General features: G+C 50.1%; 1 protein-coding gene across 3 annotated transcripts in view; it reads right to left on the reverse strand.

Moving 5' to 3' along the window:
• SNX29 (sorting nexin 29) overlaps positions 1-21,792 on the reverse strand; it is a 552,967-nt gene that overhangs the window by 206,065 nt on the left and 325,110 nt on the right. For all 3 annotated transcript variants that reach the window (XM_030883986.2, XM_060284206.1, XM_060284205.1), the window contains one exon: positions 1,861-1,977. In XM_030883986.2, the coding sequence (XP_030739846.2) occupies positions 1,861-1,977 (117 nt within the window). The remainder of the gene's footprint in view (positions 1-1,860; positions 1,978-21,792) is intronic.

Here is a 21,792-nt window from a genome sequence, read left to right on the forward strand (position 1 = left end):
GAGGATGGAAGAAGATGCTAGTCCTCCCAGCGCCCTGAAAGCTTGCAAGACGAGATCTCTGGGTCTACACCCAGCCAAGTGTAGCCCCATGAGCTGCCAGACAACCTTCTATTCTAAATGTGGATTTCACAAGGATGTTATTGACGGCTCTGGTGTAAAAATAAAAATGGGAAACAACTCAATATCCATCAATGGGGGCCTGGTTAGATAAACCTTGGTATTATCAGTTCAAAGGAATACAATGCAGCTCTTTAAAAGAAGGATGCAGGCCTACACGTGAAGTACAATAAAATGATGTCTAAAGTACATAGATAGGTGAGAGGAAAGTAACATAGAGAACAGGGGATAGAGCCGCTACTGGTTGTTAAACGTGTAGGTGTGTGCGCGCAGCTTACTCAAGCAGTGCTCAACTCTGTAAAGAGAAACCCAGGCAATCACTGTTATTGCCTCTGGGCAGGACAGTAAAGGGCCCGGATAGGAAGGAGATTTATTTTTCACTGAACACACCCTTTTATACTTCTTGGCTGTTCAGCATGGATGGGTGTAACAAGGTTTGTCAAGAGCCCAAATTCTGACAATTTTCAATCATTTAAAAAAAAAGTTCAGTCTTTCACAGCAGACAGATCTAGATCTGTCACTCCTCACCATGACTCAAAAAAACTATTAAAAAAATTATGAGACAAGAAGAAATTTGAAGACCGATATTCATTGGTATAGGCAAATTATTGATAATGGAGGCCTGACCATGATATTCTATTTGTTTTCTTCATTTTTACAGCTACACACTGAAAAGTCTACAGATGAAACTGCCTGGTATTTGATTCAAACCAATATGGAGGGGAAAAGCAGGTACTGGTAACTTGAAATAAGATTGACCATGACTGACAATAGCTCGTTTGAACAATGGTTAAGTGAGAGTGCATCGCACATCTGCCGACCTTCAGGTGTTTAACATTTGACATCATAAGAAAGTTTTAAAGCAAAGAAGAAGGTATTATAAATGTGCAAAAAGGACAAGATGCTCTCAGCAATACGACTTGCAGTAGCAAAATACTGGAAACAACCTAAATGTTTATGAACACAACCAGATTTAAAATATTGTAGTATTTCATTCAATAGAGAATTAAAGAATCAAGAAAGTGAACAAACTAGGTCAGCAGCTCTCAACCAGGGGTGATTCTGTCCCCCAGGGGATATTTTGACAATGTCTGGAGACATCTTTGGTTGCCATGATTGGGTGGGGTGCTACTGGCCTCTAGTGAGTAGGAATCAGGGATGCTGTTAAACGTCCTACAATGCGCAGGACAGCCACCCCACAAAGAATTAAATGGCTCAAAGTATCAAGAGTGCTGCAGTTTAAAATCCTCTATTAGATCTATGTGGGATGGTCCTCAAACCATAATACTAAATAAACATAAACACACATACACACGAGGCAAACAGATATGTACAAGTATACCATGTAGGTAAAAGTTACACAAAACTGGAACTATTTATTTCTATGGAAATTTATCCATGTAGTAACTATAAAAACAGGGAGGAGAAGGCTATATGCCAATTTCAGAATATCGATTATGGGTACAGGGCATGAAATGGTGCCAAGGGGACTCTGACAGTTTGTAGCATTTTATTTACTTTACCCCCTCCCACCCAAAGGAAAGCAAATGTGGTGAAGGCTAATGCACGTAAAGTCTAGATGGTGGGTACCTGGATGCTCCCTCTTTTAGTCTCTGTATTTTTCCATACCCTTGACATTGAACAAACATAACAGCATGGTTGTGAGCAGCAGAGGCTGGGTGGACCAACAGACAGTGTGGGCAGAAAGGCAAGGCCAGGGCCTTGCTGGGTGGGAACACTCACCGGCCCCCGAAGGTCGATGAGCTCCTGCCTCATCTGGGACACGAGGGCTTCCTTGGCCACCAGGGCCCGGTGCAGGCGCTCATTGAACTCGATCAGCTCCCCGTGCATCTCTGCCACCTGCAACACACAAGCACCATGTAGTGAGGCTCGGAGGGCAGACCCTCCCCACGATTCGCCCCGCTCTCTCCGAGCCCATCACTTGTCAGCAAGGCATCAGGAGGTTGTCAGGCTGGAAACAGTAACACTGCTTATACTTACGGATTAGCTACGCAATCCAGTCAGAAGTTGAATACGTTTTTGACTTGGTTGATTTTAACATTATGGACTCAACGGTCCCCAGTTTATGGTCACAATGTGACTGTATCGTGTCATTTTTGGACCTTAGGCTTTTGTTCTTAATAAATGAATAATTTTCTGGCAAAGGCTTTCTTTCTCATCCGAGTTGTGCCTGTTAAGAACTTCCCCGCTAATGGTACAAGTAGAATGACTGCCATTTCTGTTCATCAGGGCCTTGGTTCTGAAAACCCAGAAAACAGTACCGGAGCCTTGTTGAGGATGGTGACAGTGAGGGTGACAGACACACCTGCAGCAGCACAGCTGCCCTATGGTCACTGATCATTCTATGCCAGGAAAATACTTGAGGAAGATATTATTGCTCCTACCTCACAGAAAGAGGAACAATGTCAGAGGTGTTTAAGGAGCCGGGCCACAGTCACACAGCTAATAAAGGGCTGACTCCGCAGCCCCGGCTCTTGACCACTGGGCCACACTCCACAATCCTGCCGCTCCACCGTTTAGCCCACTCAGGCCTGCCAAGAGCCTGCGAAGTTATCCACGTTTCAATACACTTGGCTGACCCCAAATAAATAAAAATGGAGGTTGCGATAAGATAGCCCATGACTGATGTCCAGAATCAATAACAGCTCTTTCAAGCTGTAACTTACAAACAGAACAAAGATATCCCATATGGTCAAAACATACAGTAATTTCTCTGATTACAAGAGTGATCTTACTGGGGCTTAAAATCAAATTCAACTGTAATTTATTTAAATGTTTTAGAGAAATGTGAGAATGTAATCTTGCCATGCTCATCAGGAGCCCTGAAGGAAGAATCTGGCAAGCATCTTACAGAGAAGCCCCCCAGAATGCAGAGGTCAGGCAGACCCCCACTAGCCCCTGTCCCTCTGCCCTTCTCAGAAGATCATCCCTCCTACACCCCAGACTTCAGCCAGGTACTTACTACATTCTATATAACACATAAATAGTATCAGACCATTTATAATAAGTATTCTATGTGAAATATAAAACATACTGTCAGAATAAAGAAAGGATGTAAGGAGCAGCTCTGTGGGGAAAAAAAGAGTAACCTGAATCTCGATGCTTCAGGAGGAACAAAGGGAAGCCCTCCTTTTTGTTTTTATTTTTTGGATATGTTACATAAAGGGTAAAAGGCATAGGAGGAAAAATATGACGATATGAACATGAGTCAAGGGTTATTTTTCTTTCCATTCTTTCTACTTTTCTTTACTTTTTAGTTTCTTAATAATTTATCAGAGAGAACAACCACTTAGCCTCTTTAAAAGAATTAAAATTTTTCACCTGAAAGTAAGGGGAGCCAGGTGCAATCAACATGAAATTTATCAGGTTCCCAACCATAATTCTGATGCATCCATTAATTTGCTCTGGGAATCTCCACTCAGATGTCATCCCCTCTCTGTCCCTCAGATGCTCACCTTTTTCAAACCAGTGTGAAATGCAAAGTGAAAATGGCATAAAAGACACTGCAGTAGCCATGCAATTAACAAACGGAGAATAAGTCACTGAGTCTTTTAACGACTTTTTTTTGTCATACAGACCTGAAGTTAATATTCCCCGGTTGCCTTATTCCTTTTGTATAAAAAAAGCTTAAGATGATCTTTTGGCCTTTCACAAACAAATACAACATCACTAATAATGACTGTTCGACTCCTACGCACAGAAATCACATAAACCCTCCACGAGCTTCCTCAGGGCTGAGAATCCATTTACCACACAGCAAGCAGGAAACATACACAACTGCCAATATCACTGCTAAATACCTGCTAATATGCCCCCACAACATGCAAGCTTTAAATAAGGGCCACTGTCATTTCTAAAGCAAGGCAGGGTTTTGCTTTGTTTTTGTTTTGTTTTGTTTGGCAGTGGAAACCAGAGTGTTAAAACAATTTTCCATAAGTGCATAAAACACTGACACATCCCAGCTTCAAGCAGTGTTTATCATGAGCTGTCAAAACGCTGGTTCTCTTATGCAGCCAGAGAGTAACTTGACCATATCAGACAAAGCTTTCATTTCACTAGGGAATGGGGGGGGGGAATCCTATGGAACTGAGGAGACAAAATTTGATGAAATAATTTCCTGCAGTCATTAAAATGGCAATGCTCATTGTTACTAGGCGAAGCTCTGAAACCCTGAATTTCTCCATTACATATCCCTACAAACACTTACTGATATAAACAGCTTTCATCTTACATAAACCATACTGAGCTTACTATTCCTCAAACAACTCTTTCCAAACTCTAGTATAACTAGAAATGAATTCAAGACTCAGAGCGAGCCTCAGAAGAGAAATGTGAGATCACAAATGGTTCCCATTATCATCAAAATAAAAGGCACAACCACTGCCTACCAGAATTTCTATGAGGCTCTGAGGGCATTTACAGGTTTCACCTGACCTTCCTTCCTTATTCTCAATAGCTGCAGGGAATAAGATAGAGAGAGAGACAGGGGCCCTCCAATCCTTTCTCCACCAAGCAGCAAGAGTGATCTTCCCAAAGCAACAGCTGATGTTGTCACCTGCTGTTTAAAACCTTCAATGCTTCTAACTGCCCTAAGCATAAAAATCCACCCTCCTTTCAGGTCCGCCCCGGCCTCTCTCCCTAACACCATCTCCTGCCCCTCTCCTCCCAACAACTCTCCCTAATGTCACTCAGCCCCACGGGTCTTCTACGTTCCATAAACATGCTGAGCTCTAGGAGGTCATCCTGTGGACAAAGAGGAGAAAGACACAACCAGCAGAGAAAACAGCAGGTGCAAAGGCCCAGAGGTTGGCAGGGAGGTAGCTGAGAGAGGCAGTTAAGGGCTCAGACTCCAGTGCAAGACTGGTCTTGGCTGGATTACTTAACAGTGTGCTCCTGTACGAGTCACTTAACCTCTGTGAGCCTGAGGCCTGTCACCTACAAAAGGGGGATTAAAAACCACGCTCACCAGGACATGGCAGCAACCTAAGTGTCCATCGACAGATGAATGGATAAAGAAGATGTGGCACGTATACACAATGGAATATTACTCCGCCATAAAAAGGAACAAAATTGAGTTATTTGTAGTGAGGTGGACGGACCTAGAGTCTGTCATACAGAGTGAAGTAAGTCAGAAAGAGAAAAACAAATACCATATGTTAACACATATATATGGAATCTAAAAAAAAGAAAGGTTCTGATGAACCTAGGGGCAGGACAGGAATAAAGACACAGACATAGAGAATGGACTTGAGGACATGGGGTGGGAGGGGGAAGCTGGGATGAACTGAGAGAGTGGCATGGACTTATATACACTACCAAATGTAAAACAGAGAGCTAGTGGGAAGCAGCCGCATAGCACAGGGAGATCAGCTCGGTGCTTTGTGTCCATCTAGAGGGGTGGGATAGGGAGGGTGGGAGGGAGACGCAAGAGGGAGGGGATATGGGGATATATGTATACGTATAGCTGATTCACTTTGTTATACAGCAGAAACTAACACAACATTGTAAACAATTATACTCCAATAAAGATGTTAAAAACAAAACAAAACAAAAAAACAAAAGTGCTCACTGCACGGGGCCGCCGTGTGGATGAAATGAGCTGCCGCCCTTAGCAGGCTTGGCACCATGTCTGCGCGTGGCAAATGCTCAGTGAATGGAAGCTCATTTTACATGGTGGGTGATCACGTGAAAGGGACATGAAAGAGGAGGAGGAGGAGAGGCAGGTCTCCGGAAGCCACATGGAAAAGGGCCACATGTTCCATAACAAGTGGCTCAGACGGCTCACCGTCTCCAAAGCAGGGATGTCACCAAGAGAATTGCTAACCATCCGCCAGGCAGTGTTCTCGGTGCTGGGGTGCAGGAAAGTCATGGGGTTCACATCCTAGAGGTCAGACAAACTGGACTAGAGCTCAGAGAGAGAGGAGGACTTGGAAGATGGGGGATCGGGAAAGGCCTCGCCCGGAGACAAGACTCAGGCGTCACTTCTCGAATCGGCCTTGACACGTGCCAGGCAGCCTCCTGTGGCCGACCCAGGCCCTAAGTCAGAGCCGGGCACTCACTGTGCTCAGGGCCACTTTAGGAGTCTGCCGTGTTTCTTACTACTCTCAGCAGGTGTATTTCCTCGAAAACTAATCTGAAGGCGGTTAAGGGGGAGGTGCCACTTGACAACACTAATGACGGTGACAGAGTCAGAGGCAAATGCCAGGTGGAGATGCACTGATCACAGCTGATGCAGCTTCCAACAGAGCCCAACATGGGCCAAAGCACTGGGAACTGAGCCCCGATTCTCTGAAAGGCGCAAGGGAACACGCGGATGGCAGCAGGTACGGTTCCCAAGTTATATCTGGCAGGTGCACAGCTCATGAGCTAATAAGGTGTGAATGCTTGTCAGTCAACATTTGGGTTTTGTCGTTTAGGCTGGAGAGAAGACGGTAGAAAGACTAAAGAAGTTTAAGTCACTAGGCTGTTTGGCAACATCTGTCAAACTTTTGAAATCACTCACCTGTGGCTTAGCAAACCCCTGCTGTGGAGTAGCCTGTGCCTCTACTTGCACATGTGCTCAAGCAGAAGTTTAGCTCCAAATGGCTGGAACCCACCTAAATGCCCAACCACAGGGAACTGGTGCGATCTATCAGGTTCCACTGCTCTCTCCCACTGCCTGCCACTTGGCAGACATCACTAGTCGATCACTGCTACCTTCCTCAAGAAGATACCCAGTCAGCCCTAACCAACTGATCAGTGTGTTGGCCTACGCGATGACACCTATTTAGTATCCCTGGCATAAAGGGTCATCATTGTTGGGGAAAGGCGTCATCACGGTGACATATGAGTTGGGGATTGTAAGATGATGCCTTTGGAGCTTCAAGAGACTGAGCAATCCCTTCCAGCTGAAGCATCAGGGAAGATGATCTCCAAAAATAATGTGTCTGTGAAAAAGCTTTTAAGTCTGTGAAAATCCCAGGAATTATCATAATTACCTGCCAAATCATGAAAAGATTATAAATTTAAAAAGCCCCTGGCACTTCCTTTTATATCAGAATGTTCTATCTAATCACATTCCAGTAAATCTTGCTTCACCCCTCCTTTGGCTACCATACCAAATTAGACACTTCCTGATTTATTAGACCAAGACACCCCCAAATTTTAACAGCAACTGAGACTCGTTTGGTCACATACTCAAACTCTCTGAGAATGTTCACCTGATGCCTCAGAATCTACCTCAGTTTTATAAAACACACAAACTGTCTGTGGGCCCCAGTGACACTGGCTGTGGGCAGGGATCTAGAACCTTCCTTTGCGGTGAAGACACTGCACCCGCCTAGGTAAAGACAAAGTCCTAGCCCCAGTGCCCACTTGCCTTAACATACTTTTAAACACCAACTATTATATCCATCAGCTCATGTGACCCTCGCCACCCTCCTGTAAGGTGGGCAGGGCCTCCTATGGATGGGGCCTCGAGGCTCAGAGAGGTCAGGCTGTGAGCCGAAGGCATCAGAGTCAGAGCCACTGTCTGTGTTCCCTGCCCTCCACCCTGGGGCACAGGAGCCCTTCAGGGGTTAAGGAGATGAGTCAGTCCTGCAGAGCAGAGGGAAGCAGCACAGTGTGGACCAGTGGCTCTCAAAGCAAGCTGATCATTAGTTGCTCGGAGGGCTTCTGAGAAATGCAGATTTCTGGGCTTCACTCCCAGAAATGCTGATTCAATGTGCGGGAGTCCAGAGCAATACTTTTTTTTTTTTTTTTTTAAGCTGTACATGGGCTTCTTGCTGTTGTGGCCTCTCCCGTTGCGGAGCACAGGCTCCGGACACGCAGGCTCAGCGGCCATGGCTCACGGGCCCAGCCGCTCCATGGCATGTGGGATCTTCCCGGACTGGGGCACGAACCCGTGTCCCCTGCATCGGCAGGCGGACTCTCAACCACTGCGCCACCAGGGAAGTCCCAGAGCAATACTTTTTAAAGACCCCAGTGACTGTGATGATCAATCAGACTTGGGAACCACTGTCAAAGACAAAGGGGAAGGATGTCACACACTCAGGTGTGAATTGCAGTGGGGCCACTCCCTAGTTTTAGAAACCTAGGTTTTTCAGTTCATCATTTGTAAAATTGGGATGTCACGGAAGCTCCTCCACTTGTCAGCTCTCAACTTCCAGATTCTCAAGGAGGGGAACAAAGGCACAGCGAGAGGAAAACCGCATCAAGCCTGCCGGCCAGCACCAGATGGCAGCAACCACCACGCGCAGCGCTGTTACTCCTGCGATGGCAGAGTTAAGTCTGCAACCGAGGGGGCCGTGAACTGGGGCAGGGATGTGAGCTGTCTGCTACCCACCTGAGGCAAGCACAGAAATTCACAATAAGCATTTCGAAACATCTGAAGCAATTTCATATTGGTATGAAATCCAGGAATTCCGGAATTTTTCTAGTTGGTTTTTTTTTGTTTTTGTATTTTACACAAGTACCAGTTTGCAATGAATTGGAAATACTTAAAAACAAACAAAACCAGGGCTTCCCTGGTGGCGCAGTGGTTGGGAGTCCGCCTGCCGATGCAGGGGACACGGGTTCGTGCCCTGGTCTGGGAGGATCCCACATGCCGCGGAGCAGCTGCGCCCGTGAGCCATGGCCGCTGAGCCTGCGCGTCCAGAGCCTGTGCTCCGCAACGGGAGAGGCCACGGCAGCGAGAGGCCCGCGTACCGCAAACAAACAAAACCCAAACCAAAAAAACTGGCTCTTCAGCACAGAAAGTTTGAGAAGCACCTACCAACAACACAGATGCTATACTTGAAACAACGTTTTGCATTAATAATTATTAGAAACGATTAGAAACGATGACTAATAATAACAATGAAATAACAATGAAAAAAGCCAAAATACGATCATTTTTGGATAAAATTTGTGAAGAGAACTGAAAAGAAAAGAAAAGTAAGAACCAATGTTATCAACATCTGTTGGTCTTTTAGATGTATATACCCTGTTTCCTTGTACAGAGTCAATTTAGGCTTGAAGACTAAGAAAATCAGGAACGTTAGCTGAAACAACACACGTCCAGATCTAGCCAAGGTCACAGATGTCTTCAAAAAAAAATTACAGCTGCCATCGCTCTCTTTGAGACTGATGGTGGGCCTTGCCCGCAGGTGCCTGATCATGCCCATCTCCCAGAGGAGGAAGGAGAGGCTCAGGAACCGAGCTGCAAACCAAAACAGAGGCACAAAGAAGGTAGACACCTCGCCCGAGGCCACACAGGAGGCAAGCAGCAGAACTGGTGTTCAAATTTCCGAGTCCATGTTTTGGACTTTCCAGCCTGCTTCTCTGCATATACCATGACCAGGATGCTGAGCTAGCATCTCAAGATACCAGAGGACCTGGAGGAGGTGATAAACCTGGGATCAAGTACAGAGAGCATTACCCAGATAAGGGGCACCATCACACACAAGCATGCGCACACACGCGCACACTCCGGGAAAAGGCACCGTCTCTGGCTGCTCCCGAGGCCCAGTCTGGCTTATCACAGACCGGTCTGCAACCAGCCCCCCTCAGGGGGACCCTGACAGTAAGGGAAGGAGCGCCCAGAGTAAACAAGAACCTTAGCAAAGGCAGGAGCTACTGTGAAACTCAGGGTCCAAGGAGAAACCCAGAAACTTGGCCAGCAGCCAAGATGGGCCTTCTTCAAAGTGGTCATTGCTTCATATGAAGGCATTGTGCAAACCAGTATGTAAATGAAAATTCCAGCATGAAGACATTCCAGGGCACTGTCAGGAATGCTTGGAGATGTTTGGCATCAACGAGCCCTCTAGGCAGGGCCTCGAATCAGGTGTAGAAAAACGAGGGGCGTGAAGGTCAAACCCAGGTCCTGTCTATTCACTGCCGTGTGACCTGGAGTAAATTACTTCACACCTCTGACTCTTGGTACCTTCTTTATAAAATGGGGGTATTGTTCCCTATTGTCATGAGGAACATGAGGGATTTGTCATGAGGAACAAAGGGATGACAGAGTTTGGGGAGCGCCCAGTGCCTGCCACAGTGAGTGATCCTTAATTTATCGTAACGGAGCGCCTCCTCAGGTCCGGCAGTGTCCCAGGTGCTTTACAGGAGCAGGCACCACAGCCTGGGAGGTCGAGCTTTATGCCCATTTTACAGATGAGGAAAGCAAGCCTCAGCAAGGTAAAGCATTGCCCAAAACCAGTCTGCAAGAGGGGGCCGGTGTGACTGCGGGGCTCGGGGCCCTGCATCTCCCGAGTCTCCTGTTTCCTTGTGCCTTCCAGCCCACCTTGCGCTCTGATTGTGCTGTGTGGGGCTGACCCCGGGAAGGCGTGCAGGCTCGCCCTGACGAGGCAGAGCTCTGGGATCTCGGGACTGATCCTCCTGGATCACTGTCAAGCTGCCAAGTGACAGGTTCACCAGGAGCCCAGGGAGCAGCTCCATCCTCAAGTCCACTGAGACAGCCCCACTTGGGCTCCATCCGCAGCACCACTGAGATAAGCAGAAGCCTGCAAGGAGGCCGAGGGATAAGTTCCTGTGGAAGAGAGACTTCCTTCACCTCCTCTGTAACGAGCCGTTCTGTGCTCAGAACGCCGGGCTTGAGAGAAGGGATGCTTAAAAACATTTGCTGGTATTATGGTCTAATGGGGGAGGAGGAAACACCCAGAACTACTTAACTACGGGACGCCTCTGAGAAACAGATGTTATGTAACTGCTAAAGCCCAGCCACAGAGCTGCCGGGTCCCTGTCCCCGACGTTTGCCCTCATTTCTCCCGACACCCAACCATTCAGAGAACACACCGGGCAAGCTGTTGAGAAAGGTCACACACGGCAGCAGCTGCTACCCACCCAGATAACACCTTTCCTTTCCTGCTTTCCACTAATGGCCCTTAAAGAGCAAAGGCAGAATATACAGAAATGGCAATAATAAAAGAGCAGCCAACACCTTCCTGGCGGTCGTTTGAGACAAATGAGCAAGGACAGGGGAAGAAAAGCAAAAACAAAACCCTGAGCCCCAGCTCTGCTGAAAGACACGCTCCTATCAGAAGAATAACACAAGAGGCATCAGGCATCCGTGGAGGTTTTTAAACAGGTTCCATCAGCCGTCACCCATCCTGGGACTTCCCTGGCGGTCCAGTGGTTAAGAATCCGTGCTTCCACTGCGGGGGGCACGGGTTTGATCCCTGGTCAGGGAACTAAGATCCAGCGTGCCGCGCAGCACGGCTGAAAAACAAAACCTGGTCACCCATCCTGGCAGCATTACCAGAGGGGTCGCACAGCCTGGTGTTCAAGGCACCAACTCCAGAGCCCAGCGACCTGGGATTCCCCCCCTTCTAGCTGTGACTTCCGGGAAGAAGCTTTCACCAACCTGGGTCTCAGTTTCTCATTCATAAAATGAGGTTAACAGTGCAGATTTCACAGGGTTTTTGTGAGATCTGAGCAAGGTGATATACACGCAAGAGGTGCTCAGCTAGGAGCCCACAGGCACTGAGCGCTCCGTAACTGTTGGCCATTACTATGCCATTAAACCGGCCTCCAGAAAAACACCCGGTGCCACTGGTCCCACAGAATCTACAGCCTTAACCACCTTCAGGTCTGTCCCCACTCTTCCATCTCTGTCACCCAAGCCTTGGTTGAGAAGCCCCCCATCTCCCACCTGGACAAACACAACAGTCTCCAGCTGCCACCCCGCTGCCCCCTTGTCCTCTGCCCCACCCCCAAGGTGGCGCTCAAATGGCCTCCCTGTGACCCAAACCCTATCACATTCCTTCTCTGCTTAAAACATTTCACTGATGTTGATGAAGAAATGACAAGAGGTCTGCAATTTGCTTCAGAAGAATATGGAGGTGAAGGCAATGGAGGGTTAGGCATGGAGTAGGACTGGCCTTGGCAGCTGGAGCCAGACGAGATTGTGTGATGGGTACAGGGGGTACGATACACTATTCTGCCTACATTAAATTTCTCCATAATCCAAAGTTTAAAAATATCTTTCAAAAAAAAAATATCTTTCAATGGCTTTCCACGAATTTCCCTGGCATGGCGTACAAGCGATGGGAGGAGGGGCAAGGTGGGGAAGGGAGGGGAGAGAAAGAAATATTTCAAGGGAAAACCCGACACTGATCATATGAGAATTCATCCTGCCTCACACTTCCCTCTGTGCACATCTCCTAGAATGCTATCCATCCTTCAAAGATGAATTCATATCTCAGTTTACCTTACTCCCCAGATCCTTTGACACGTTTATCCATGTTCTCCATACATGATTCCTCAAGAGTGTAAGAGCAGTTACTGTCTTCTGAGCACTTACTACATGTCAAGCACTTTCAGGGCCACAGAAAAAGGCTCTTTTGTAAGAAAAGGTGTGTCTCTGAGCAGCCACAGCCCCGCAGGGGCTCAGTAAGTGGCGCACGGGCTGACGCAGCTCCCACTGGTCCTGACAGCCTCATGCCCTCGCGCAGTGTACAACCTGCACAACGACACACAGAGGCCTTAGACACTTCGCTAGGTGCCCTGCTTCTCCCATCTTACAGGGGAGGAAACTGAGGCCCAAAGCAGCTAGAACATTCGCCCATGGTCACACAGAGATGAGGGCACTAGGTGACGCCAGACCCACGCTCCTTTTCTTACACAAGGTACCCACAGGAGGAGGTGTGGCCCTGTGTGGCCAGCCTCCGTGCACCCCAGCATACCGTGCCGCCTCCCAGGCCTGTCATGGAACGCAAGACCTCACCCGACTCCACATGTCTTCCTAGGGGTGGCGGCCAAAGCCACTGACACCACCAGACACTTCCAGAGCTTATTTCTGCTGGATCAGTGAAGGGTGGGGGGCAACAGAGGAGAAGGCGGTGAAGGCTCCTTTCTGTTAACACAGCAGATAGTGTCATTTACCTGTCATCAAACAACGGTTGTAATTATAACCCATTACAAGTACAAAACACTGTGCTCAGCTGGGCTTGTGAAAATGGGTCAAGAATTACTTTCTTCTTTCTTTCTTTTTTTTTCTTTTTTGCGGTACGCGGGCCTCTCACTGTTGTGGCCTCTCCCGTTGCGGAGCATAGGCTCCAGACGCGCAGGCTCAGTGGCCATGGCTCACGGGCCCAGCCGCTCCGCGGCATGTGGGATCCTCCCGGACCGGGGCACGAACCCGTGTCCCCTGCATCGGCAGGCGGACTCTCAACCAGTGTGCCACCAGTGAAGCCCAAGAATTACTTTAAAAGGCTTTGCTAGGTGTCCCTGGTGGCACAGTGGTTAAGAATCAGCCTGCCAATGCAGGGAACACGGGTTCAAGCCCTGGTCCAAGAAGATCCCACATGCCGCGGAACAACTAAGCCTGTGCGCCACAACTACTGAGCCTGCGCTCTAGAGCCCGCAAGCCACAACTACTGAGCCCGCGAGCCACAACTATTGAAGCCCGTGTGCCTAGAGCCCGTGTTCCGCAACAAGAGAAGCCACCGCAATGAGAAGCCTGCGCACCGCAACGAGAAGTCTGTGCACTGCAACGAAGAGTAGCCCTGGCTCTCCGTAACTAGAGAAAGCCCGCATGCAGCAATGAAGACCCAACGCAACAATCAATCAATTTATTTTTTTTAAAAAGTCCTAAAAAATGGCTTTGCTGCCCTCTCCTTTCAACTGTCAACTGCTGTTACAGGCTTGTTCACAGAGGACAGCTATCGATTCCCAGGGATCCTGGGCTTGGAAGGCAGCTCGGTGCTGGCCTTGTCTGTCTCCCCAGCACAGAATGTTTTCTCCAGCCTGCTGGTGGCGGGGTGGGGAGGTGGAAGGAGGAAGGGGAGAGGCCATGATCAGCAAGAGCAAACATCTGCTGAGCGCACACCCTGGGCCGGCCCCAGCTCCCAGCATCGTCCCTCTGTGAGCTCATCCACAGACAACCTTTGGGGCCCAGCCACGGCACTGTCTCTTCTTTGGAAATTCATCTTCAGTATCCGAAAATTCTCAGAGATTCATTCATTCAACAAATTTCTATTTGCATCTACCAAGCCCTGTACATCTATCAAGTACTACAGACATAGTAGCAAATGAAAGAGAAAAATCCCTGCCTTGGTGGTTTCTCCATTCCAGCAGCGACACCGCCCTACCCCGACGAGGAGACAGAGGTGCACGGAGGTTCAGTCCTCGTCAAGACTAACGAGCTGAGGCCTTGGGCTCTGAACTTGGAGCCCACGCTCACCACCACCACGAGGGACCATCTCTTGGCCCTGGGGTGGTTCATTTATAAAGTTCCTCCTGTCTGCAGCCACTTCTGGAATGACTTCGTTCGCCTATGCAGTCATTCGCTGGTGTGCCAGGCGCTGTCCTGGGTTCTCACTGGGAGCTCACCCTTACCAATAGTGGAGCTGGTGGATATGCCACCTTCTCTCCAGGTTCTGGCATCAGTGGTGACCTCAGGGAGCTCCCTGCCCCCAAGGGATTCAGACACTGACAGTCCCCACACAGCACAGCCAGTGTCCCAGCCAGGACACAGTGGGGTCCCGGGGGCCAGGGGAGGGGTCCAGGAGACTGTACACAAGGCGAGGCTGGCGGGGCGGGAGGAGGTTAGCCAGCAGGAGGCAGGAGAACCAGGTCACACCCAGGCCCAGCCGCGCCTGAGCCGCAGCATTCCTGTGCCCCTCAGCCTCCTGTGCTATACAGTGGGGACCCATCGTGCTGAGCGGGCAGGGCTGGTGGGAGACCCAGATGGGACAAGAGCTGACCTCAGAGCCCCAGGCTGGTACACAGGAGGGGCTCACCCTGGGACAGCTTCTTCTCATTCTTGAGAACTGGACGGCACACCTAGGAAGTTACATAATATCACAGATCTACCACTCGCTCCCCAATTCAGAGGTTTCTCCAGAAGATGTATCACCCTGAAGTGCTGTTTTTAAGTTTATTGTGCAGGTGCTGGAAAGCACAGGATTTCATATAAAGATGTAAATGCTGGAATTATGTGGCTCTTTGTCACATTCTAATGTCTTCCAGGAATCAGGGGAGGCCGGTGCATTTTTAATCATATTCCTTCGGAAGGAATACATAGAGCCCTCCTGAATATTTTAAACACGGCTCAATAAATTATGCCCACGTTTTGAAAGAAAGACAGCAAATGAAAAACATTAAATTTTATGAGCATCGAAAAATGTTTCTCTCCCTGGATGGTCTCTTTCTCATACCAAACAGCACTGGCTTAAAGCTGAGAGGAGCCCCCTTCAGGTAACGACCACCTTGCTTCTCCAGGGTGGACACAGTCATGCTGAGCAGTGAACTGTGGACACAGACAGCTGGACAGAAGGACAGTGCTGCTGAAGTACAAGTGTGTAGTGTGGGCGGGTACTGGAGGATGAACTTGGAGCACCTCCATACGGTGAAGGACGTGGACTGCTCTCCAACAGGTTCCTTGCCAAAGAAACAAAGGTCTTGCCTTCAGCGAGCTCAACAGGCCATGCCTGGCCTAAAAAATTGATTGGCCTCCCACTTTCATAATGACTCAGCCCCCAAAACACCGATGAGACATTCAGGTAGAAATCTATTTATGCCAAGAAAGAAAATGCATCATACACCCAATTGCACCACACGCTGAATACGCTCCACCTGCAGAGGCCTCAGGGGCTCCTCTGGAAGCTGCTGCAGAGAGAACACGAGTCTGGCTCAAGGATGCAGCACATCAGGTTGAAGCAGCCGAGGAAGGGCCCTGGAGGTGTCACGCCACGGTGACTCAGCCCCGGAAACTTTCACTTTGCACCAGTTTCGTGGCAAGATGTCTGCTTCCTTGGTGCTTGTATTCCTAGAACCTGAGCTGGATTGTCCCAGACCTGGGATGAGTGGCAGCTGCTGGGTCAGGACTGCCAGTTCACAGGTTCTTCCAGGAGGCTGTCGCCCTTGCACTGTGGGGCAGACCACCCTCACTGCACAGTAGGACAATCCTTCTCATCTCCAACTAAGCATCTGGATGTGACCATCTGGGAGATGGTCACAAGCTTTCTTCTTCAAAGCAAGATTTTTGAAAACCTCCTTAGATGACCTCAGCCAGTCCCACGGTTTTAGATAGCACCTGCACCCTGATGACCGCTAAATACACATCTCCCACTGAGACCCCCAGACTCATACATTCAACTGCTCATTCAGCAGCCCCACTTGGAATATTTGTTTAATTTACCATTTTAACCATTTTATCTTTTATTTTTCTGGCCGTGCAGCTTGTGGAATCTTAGTTCCTCAACCAGGGATCAAACCTGTGCCCCCTGCAGTTGAAGCACGGAGTCCTAAGCACTGGACTGCCAGGGAATTCCCTTCACTTGCATATGCAATCGGCATCCCATACTTCAAAGGAAATGGCCTGAAAAGCCAACTCTTGATTTCCCCCCTCAAGCCTCCTCCCACTTGACAATTCCCAGCTTCCTTCCGTCTGTTCAGGCCAGAAACTTTGGAGCCACCCCGGACTCTTCTTTCTCGCATAGCCCACATGCAGTCCACAGCAAGTTCTGATGGCTTTCCTTTCAAAGCAGATCTAGAATCCAGCCACCTCTCACTACTTCCTCTGTCAGCACACCGGGCCCAGCCACCAGGCCGTCTCACCTGGACCCCGGCAAGAGGCCCCTGGCTACCATCCATCTGCTTTCAACAGACTGGCCACTGTCGCTCTGCTCAAAAACTCACCAGTGGGGACTTCCCTGGTGGTCCAGTGGTAAAGAATCTGCCTTCCCATGCAGGGGACGTGGGTTCGATCCCTGGTCTGGGAACTAAGATCCCACATGCTGCAGGGCAACTAAGCCCGCGTGTCACAACTACTGAGCTTGTGCGCCTCAACTAGAGAGCCTACGTGCCGCAAACTACAGAGCCCAAGTGCCACAACTAGAGAGGGGAAAAACCCGCATGCCACAACTAGAGAGAAGCTGTCATGCTACAACGAAAGATCCTGAATGCCTCAACGAGGATCCCGCATGCCACAACAAAGACCCAATGCAGCCAAAAAAAAAAAAAAGAAACTCACCAGTGGCTCCCCATGTCACTCAGGTCAAAGCCGGTCCATCCAGCCCATACATCTCTGACCTCGGATCCTACGGCCCCTCCCTTCTTCACCAGCCTCATGTCTGTTTCTGAAACACCAGGGCCTTTGCACCTGCTGTTGCCTTTGCAGAGGAGTTCCCTCTCCCAGGTAACTAACCACCAGGCACATTCACTCCTCCGCCTTTGGGCCTTTACTCCAAGACTACCTGGCCAGCATGGCTTTCCAAGTCCACCCTGTATAAACTAGTCCTCCCAGCCCCATCACTCCCTGCGCTTGTTCTGATTTTTATGCGGCCCTCACTCCCATCTGACTACTATTTCTTCAAACTCACTTGATCCTCACAAGGGAGAAGCAAAGGAAGGCAGCGATCTCTGGGCATGTGTGTACTGCTGTCCCCCAGGGCCTGGAACAGTGCCTGACACACAGTAAGCGTGCAGTAAGTGTGTGTAGCATATGGGCAGAGAGGAACAGAAATTACCCACGAGTGTTTTTAAATGTTAAAAAACATTCAACCACGTTAGAACTCCAGGGCTTATATCCACAGTGAATGACCTCTGCCTGCAATGAAGTTAGTGCTATAGAATGAACATGTGTGTCCCCCGACCACAATTCATGTGTCAAAGTCTAACCCCCAATGTGACGGTGTGAGGAGACGAGACCTCTGGGAGGTGATTAGGTCATGAGGGTGGAGCCCTCGTGAATGGGGTTAGTGCCAGTCGTAGCCCATTCGGGCTGCTATAACAATGCCACAGACTGGGCAGATGATGAACGGACACTTATTTCTTATAGTTCTGGAAGCTGAAGTCCAAGATTGGGGTGCCAGCTTTGTGGGGTGAAGGCCCTCTCCTAGGGTGCAGACGGCCGACTCCTCACTGTGTCCTCACGTGGTAGAAGGAGCAAGGTGGCTCTCTCCAGGCCTCTTCTATAAGCTCACTCCTGAGGGCTCTGTCCTCATGACCTCAGCACCTCCCATGAGCCCCACCTCCTAGTACCATCACCTTGGGCGTTAGGTTTTCATCGTATGGATTGGGGCAGGGGGACCACGAACATTGACACCACAGCAGTGCCCTTTAAGAAGAGACAAGAAAGCTTGATCTCCACCACGCGAGGACACGAGAAGATGCTCATCTGCAAACCAGGAAGCTGACCCTTTCCCAAGAACCGGACGTGTTGGTGCCCTGATCTCGGACTTCCAGCCCCCGAACCGTGAGAAATCAATGCCTGTTGTTTGTAAGGCGCCCCGTCTGTGGCATGTTGTTCCTGCACCCTGAACGGACTAAGACGCCTCACTCAGCGGCTCTCCTCTGCTTGCGGAAAGAAGAGAAAGGTGACGCGGGAGGATCCGGCAAGGTGGGGACCACAAGCCTCCGGCCAGGGCCAAGGCCTGGTGGTGCTTCCCTGCAGGCAAGCAGGGCCTGTCTTGTTGACCAGGCTGCCACAGGCCCAGCCCATGTCCTAGGGCTCCCAGGTCCTGCTTGCACAACCCTGTCAGCCCAGCTCAGGTCACCGAATCACCAGCAGGAAAGCAGAAGGTGGCCGCCTCTCCCTTCCCGAGCACAGTACTTAGCAAACGACTTTAACTTGCTTTTTGCACATCGGCATCTCCCGCCCCTGGACTGGAGGTGTTGCCATCCAGGCAAGGGCTGCACTTGGGCTCACTGCTCTGTCTCTGGGTCAAAACACAGCGATCTGTCCTCAAAGCCCACCGATGAATGGCCTGTCAGTCCCTGCAGGCAGCCCAGGGGCTCTGACACCGAGAAGAAGGGACGGCAACGCCTACCCCCACTCCCATCTGCTTGAAGGATGTTCTTCCACATAAATACGAGACCCTCTCAACTCCTGCCCTAGGGGTTTCTGGAAATTTCTTTGAGGGATTTTTAAACAAACACCAATGATGTTCTGACCCAAGAGGTTTGAAATGGAAGAGACAAGAAGGCGTGTGGGCGCTGGATAGGGACAGGCTTCAGAGGCAAGGGGGCCTCAGGGAGGACAGCCTCCATCATCCCCCCATGAGGGGGGGCCTCAGCTCCCACACTAAAACAGGGTGACGGTGCCTACCTCACTGGGGGAGTGGGTGCGAAGAATCAACCCAATACACCGTGTACATAAAGCCCCAGGGACAGTGCCGAGAACACAGCAAGCGTGCAGTGCAGGGGAGTGAGGAAGAGAGGGGAGGAAAACACACAGATGACGCACATCCCTGGACACCGGCTCCCGGCCTCCGGAACGTCCACCGCAGGGAGGAAGGCTAGTTCTGAAGTTAGAGGATGCCCTGGGGCCTTTGCAACAGAGGCAACAGTGAATTTCCACATATGACATCATCTCTGAGCCACTCCCCACCGCTGAGAAATCTCCCCCCGGTCATCCCAGGACCCCCACCTGGACCACCTCCATCGCCCTCTTCACAGCGGCCAGTGCCCGGCTCCTCTGAGGTCACACGTTCTGTTCCTCCCACCAGGCAGCCCCATGTGCCACATCCTTCCACGTTCTCTCCTCCAGAAACGTCCATGTACCTCGCCCAGCTGGATGGCATCAGTCTGCCGTGTGTCACGGACCCTCCATTCTGTGCTGTGCCCTTCTCTTCAGCCCTGTGAGCTCCCTGAGGTCAGGAACGCCACTGCGTCCCCACAGCACAAACCCTGTGACGCTCAGCCCAGCACGTGGCACACTGGAGGCCCATGTGTCCAGTAAGTTTCACGACTCCAAGTGCAGAAAACCAGGCCCGGGGGCCCTGTAGCCAGTGCGAGAGGACAGTTCCAGCTCAACAGAAAATTCCCAACAACGACTGTTAACCCTCAGCGGGACACGAGGTGAGCTCCCTGCCACCAGGGGATCCTGAGCAAAGGCTGGTCCCTGCCAACCTTCCCAGCACAATTCCACACTTTTTTTTTTGGTTAACTCGCTATGGCCCAACACAGTGGTCTCCCAGCTCTCCAAGGAGCCCTTCCTCATTCCAGAGACTCCATCTGCTGTTTCTTCTGCTTTCTACTCTTCCTTTCTCTCTTTCTCACCACTGGAGACTCAGTTCAAAGGTCGCCTCTGCAGAGAGGCCACGCTGTGTGCAGTGGCTCTTCTCAGCATGGGTTCTGTTCACCTCACGCCTGCACGGAATCCCCTTCCCGTGAGGGTGGCTGGACCCAGTGACTTGCTTCTCAAAGAACAGAAGACGGAACGGCATTGAGATGCTACTGCTAAGATGAGGTTACAAAGGCTGACTTCCCTCCTGCCGTCACCCTCACAGCTGCTCGTCACCGCTCCCTACGATGGGATGCTCAGCTACGTCAGCTGTCCTGAGCATCAGAACCTGAAGCCCAAAAGGGAAGGGGCACGTGATCTGGTACTGACGGACTGGTACATACATGTGCTGGATAGCAAATTTAGCCACAAGTCAACAATAAGTAACACATTCTTTTAAACTACTAAGTTTGAGAGTAAATGTTACATAGAAATAGATTAACTTACTTGTTGATGACTTGTTTGCACTCTATTTGATTTGCTAGAATATAAACTCCATAAAGGCAAGACCAAGTCTGTTTTGTGCGTGCGCGCGCGCACACACACACACATACACAAACACACACACACACACACAGACACCCCAGTGCTTGACGAAGGCTCTCGATAAATATTTGTGACATGCAAAAGTGGCATCGACACAATTTCCATGGGAGTCAGCAGGTGAGGTCAGAAGGTCTTTGGTATTAGGAGTCTGTGACCTCAGCCACACTTGGAAATGCCTTCCTGGGAGAGCCTCCTGGGAAGCTCTTCTGTGGGGCTGCGCACATGGGAGAGGACACTCAGAAATGATGGGCAAGGGGGGACAGCTGCCATCTGCCCACATGTGCCAAGCCCTTTACATGAGCTGCCTCACCTCAACCTTCCACATCAACCTCCCTCTTTAAGATGAGGAAAATGAGACCCGAAGAGCCAAAGGAACTGGCCCAAGCCACCCTGCTAGAGTCAGGTTCGAAGCCTGGTCTGCCTGATTCCCAAAGTGGGGAGCTACTCACTTCACAACACCGAACCTCAAATCACTGCACCGGCAAAAGGAGGCTGGGAGAGTCGCAGCGACTCTGCAGACGCCCCCTCTGTGCCCAGTTTACTCCGGGGAAGGAACTGACATGTGATTTTCGTACCGACAGAGTAATATCGACACGACTTGCTTTGTAAATTTAGCCAGAAATGAACAGGCCTTTCAAACACAACTTGCTGTTTTGAAAAAAGGCTTCATCCAAAGAAGAGACTTGGGCGGGGCGGGTGGGGGGATGTCACTTCAGAGGCTCCCACCTCCGCCCCACACTCTGGGGGCTGCACGGGCTGGGTGGGTGAGGGAGGGGGGATGGAACGCTGTTCTCCACTTTCCAACGCGGCTCCTCCCTGCAGGGAAGGTGTTTTGCTCGTCAGGGAACGTGTGGCGCCACGCTAGCGTCCATTTCCTCAGTTGCCAAGGAAGGTATGAGCAGCTCCCAATGGACAGGATGGCGGCTGGAAGGAGCCGCCTGTAGTCAAAGAAAACCCTGCCTGTACCAAGGACAGAGCCCTCGAGGGGATGCTGTTCAACTGACAGGCACGTCTGAGCTCATATGGTGGCAACAGGTTTACTACATCGAAAAATAACTTGAAGGTCACCCCCATATCCCTATGTCTCATCCAGTCCTTGACAACACCCACCAACCAACACACAC

This window comes from Globicephala melas, chromosome 15, assembly GCF_963455315.2.
Source record: "Globicephala melas chromosome 15, mGloMel1.2, whole genome shotgun sequence".
Lineage (NCBI taxonomy): Eukaryota > Metazoa > Chordata > Mammalia > Artiodactyla > Delphinidae > Globicephala > Globicephala melas.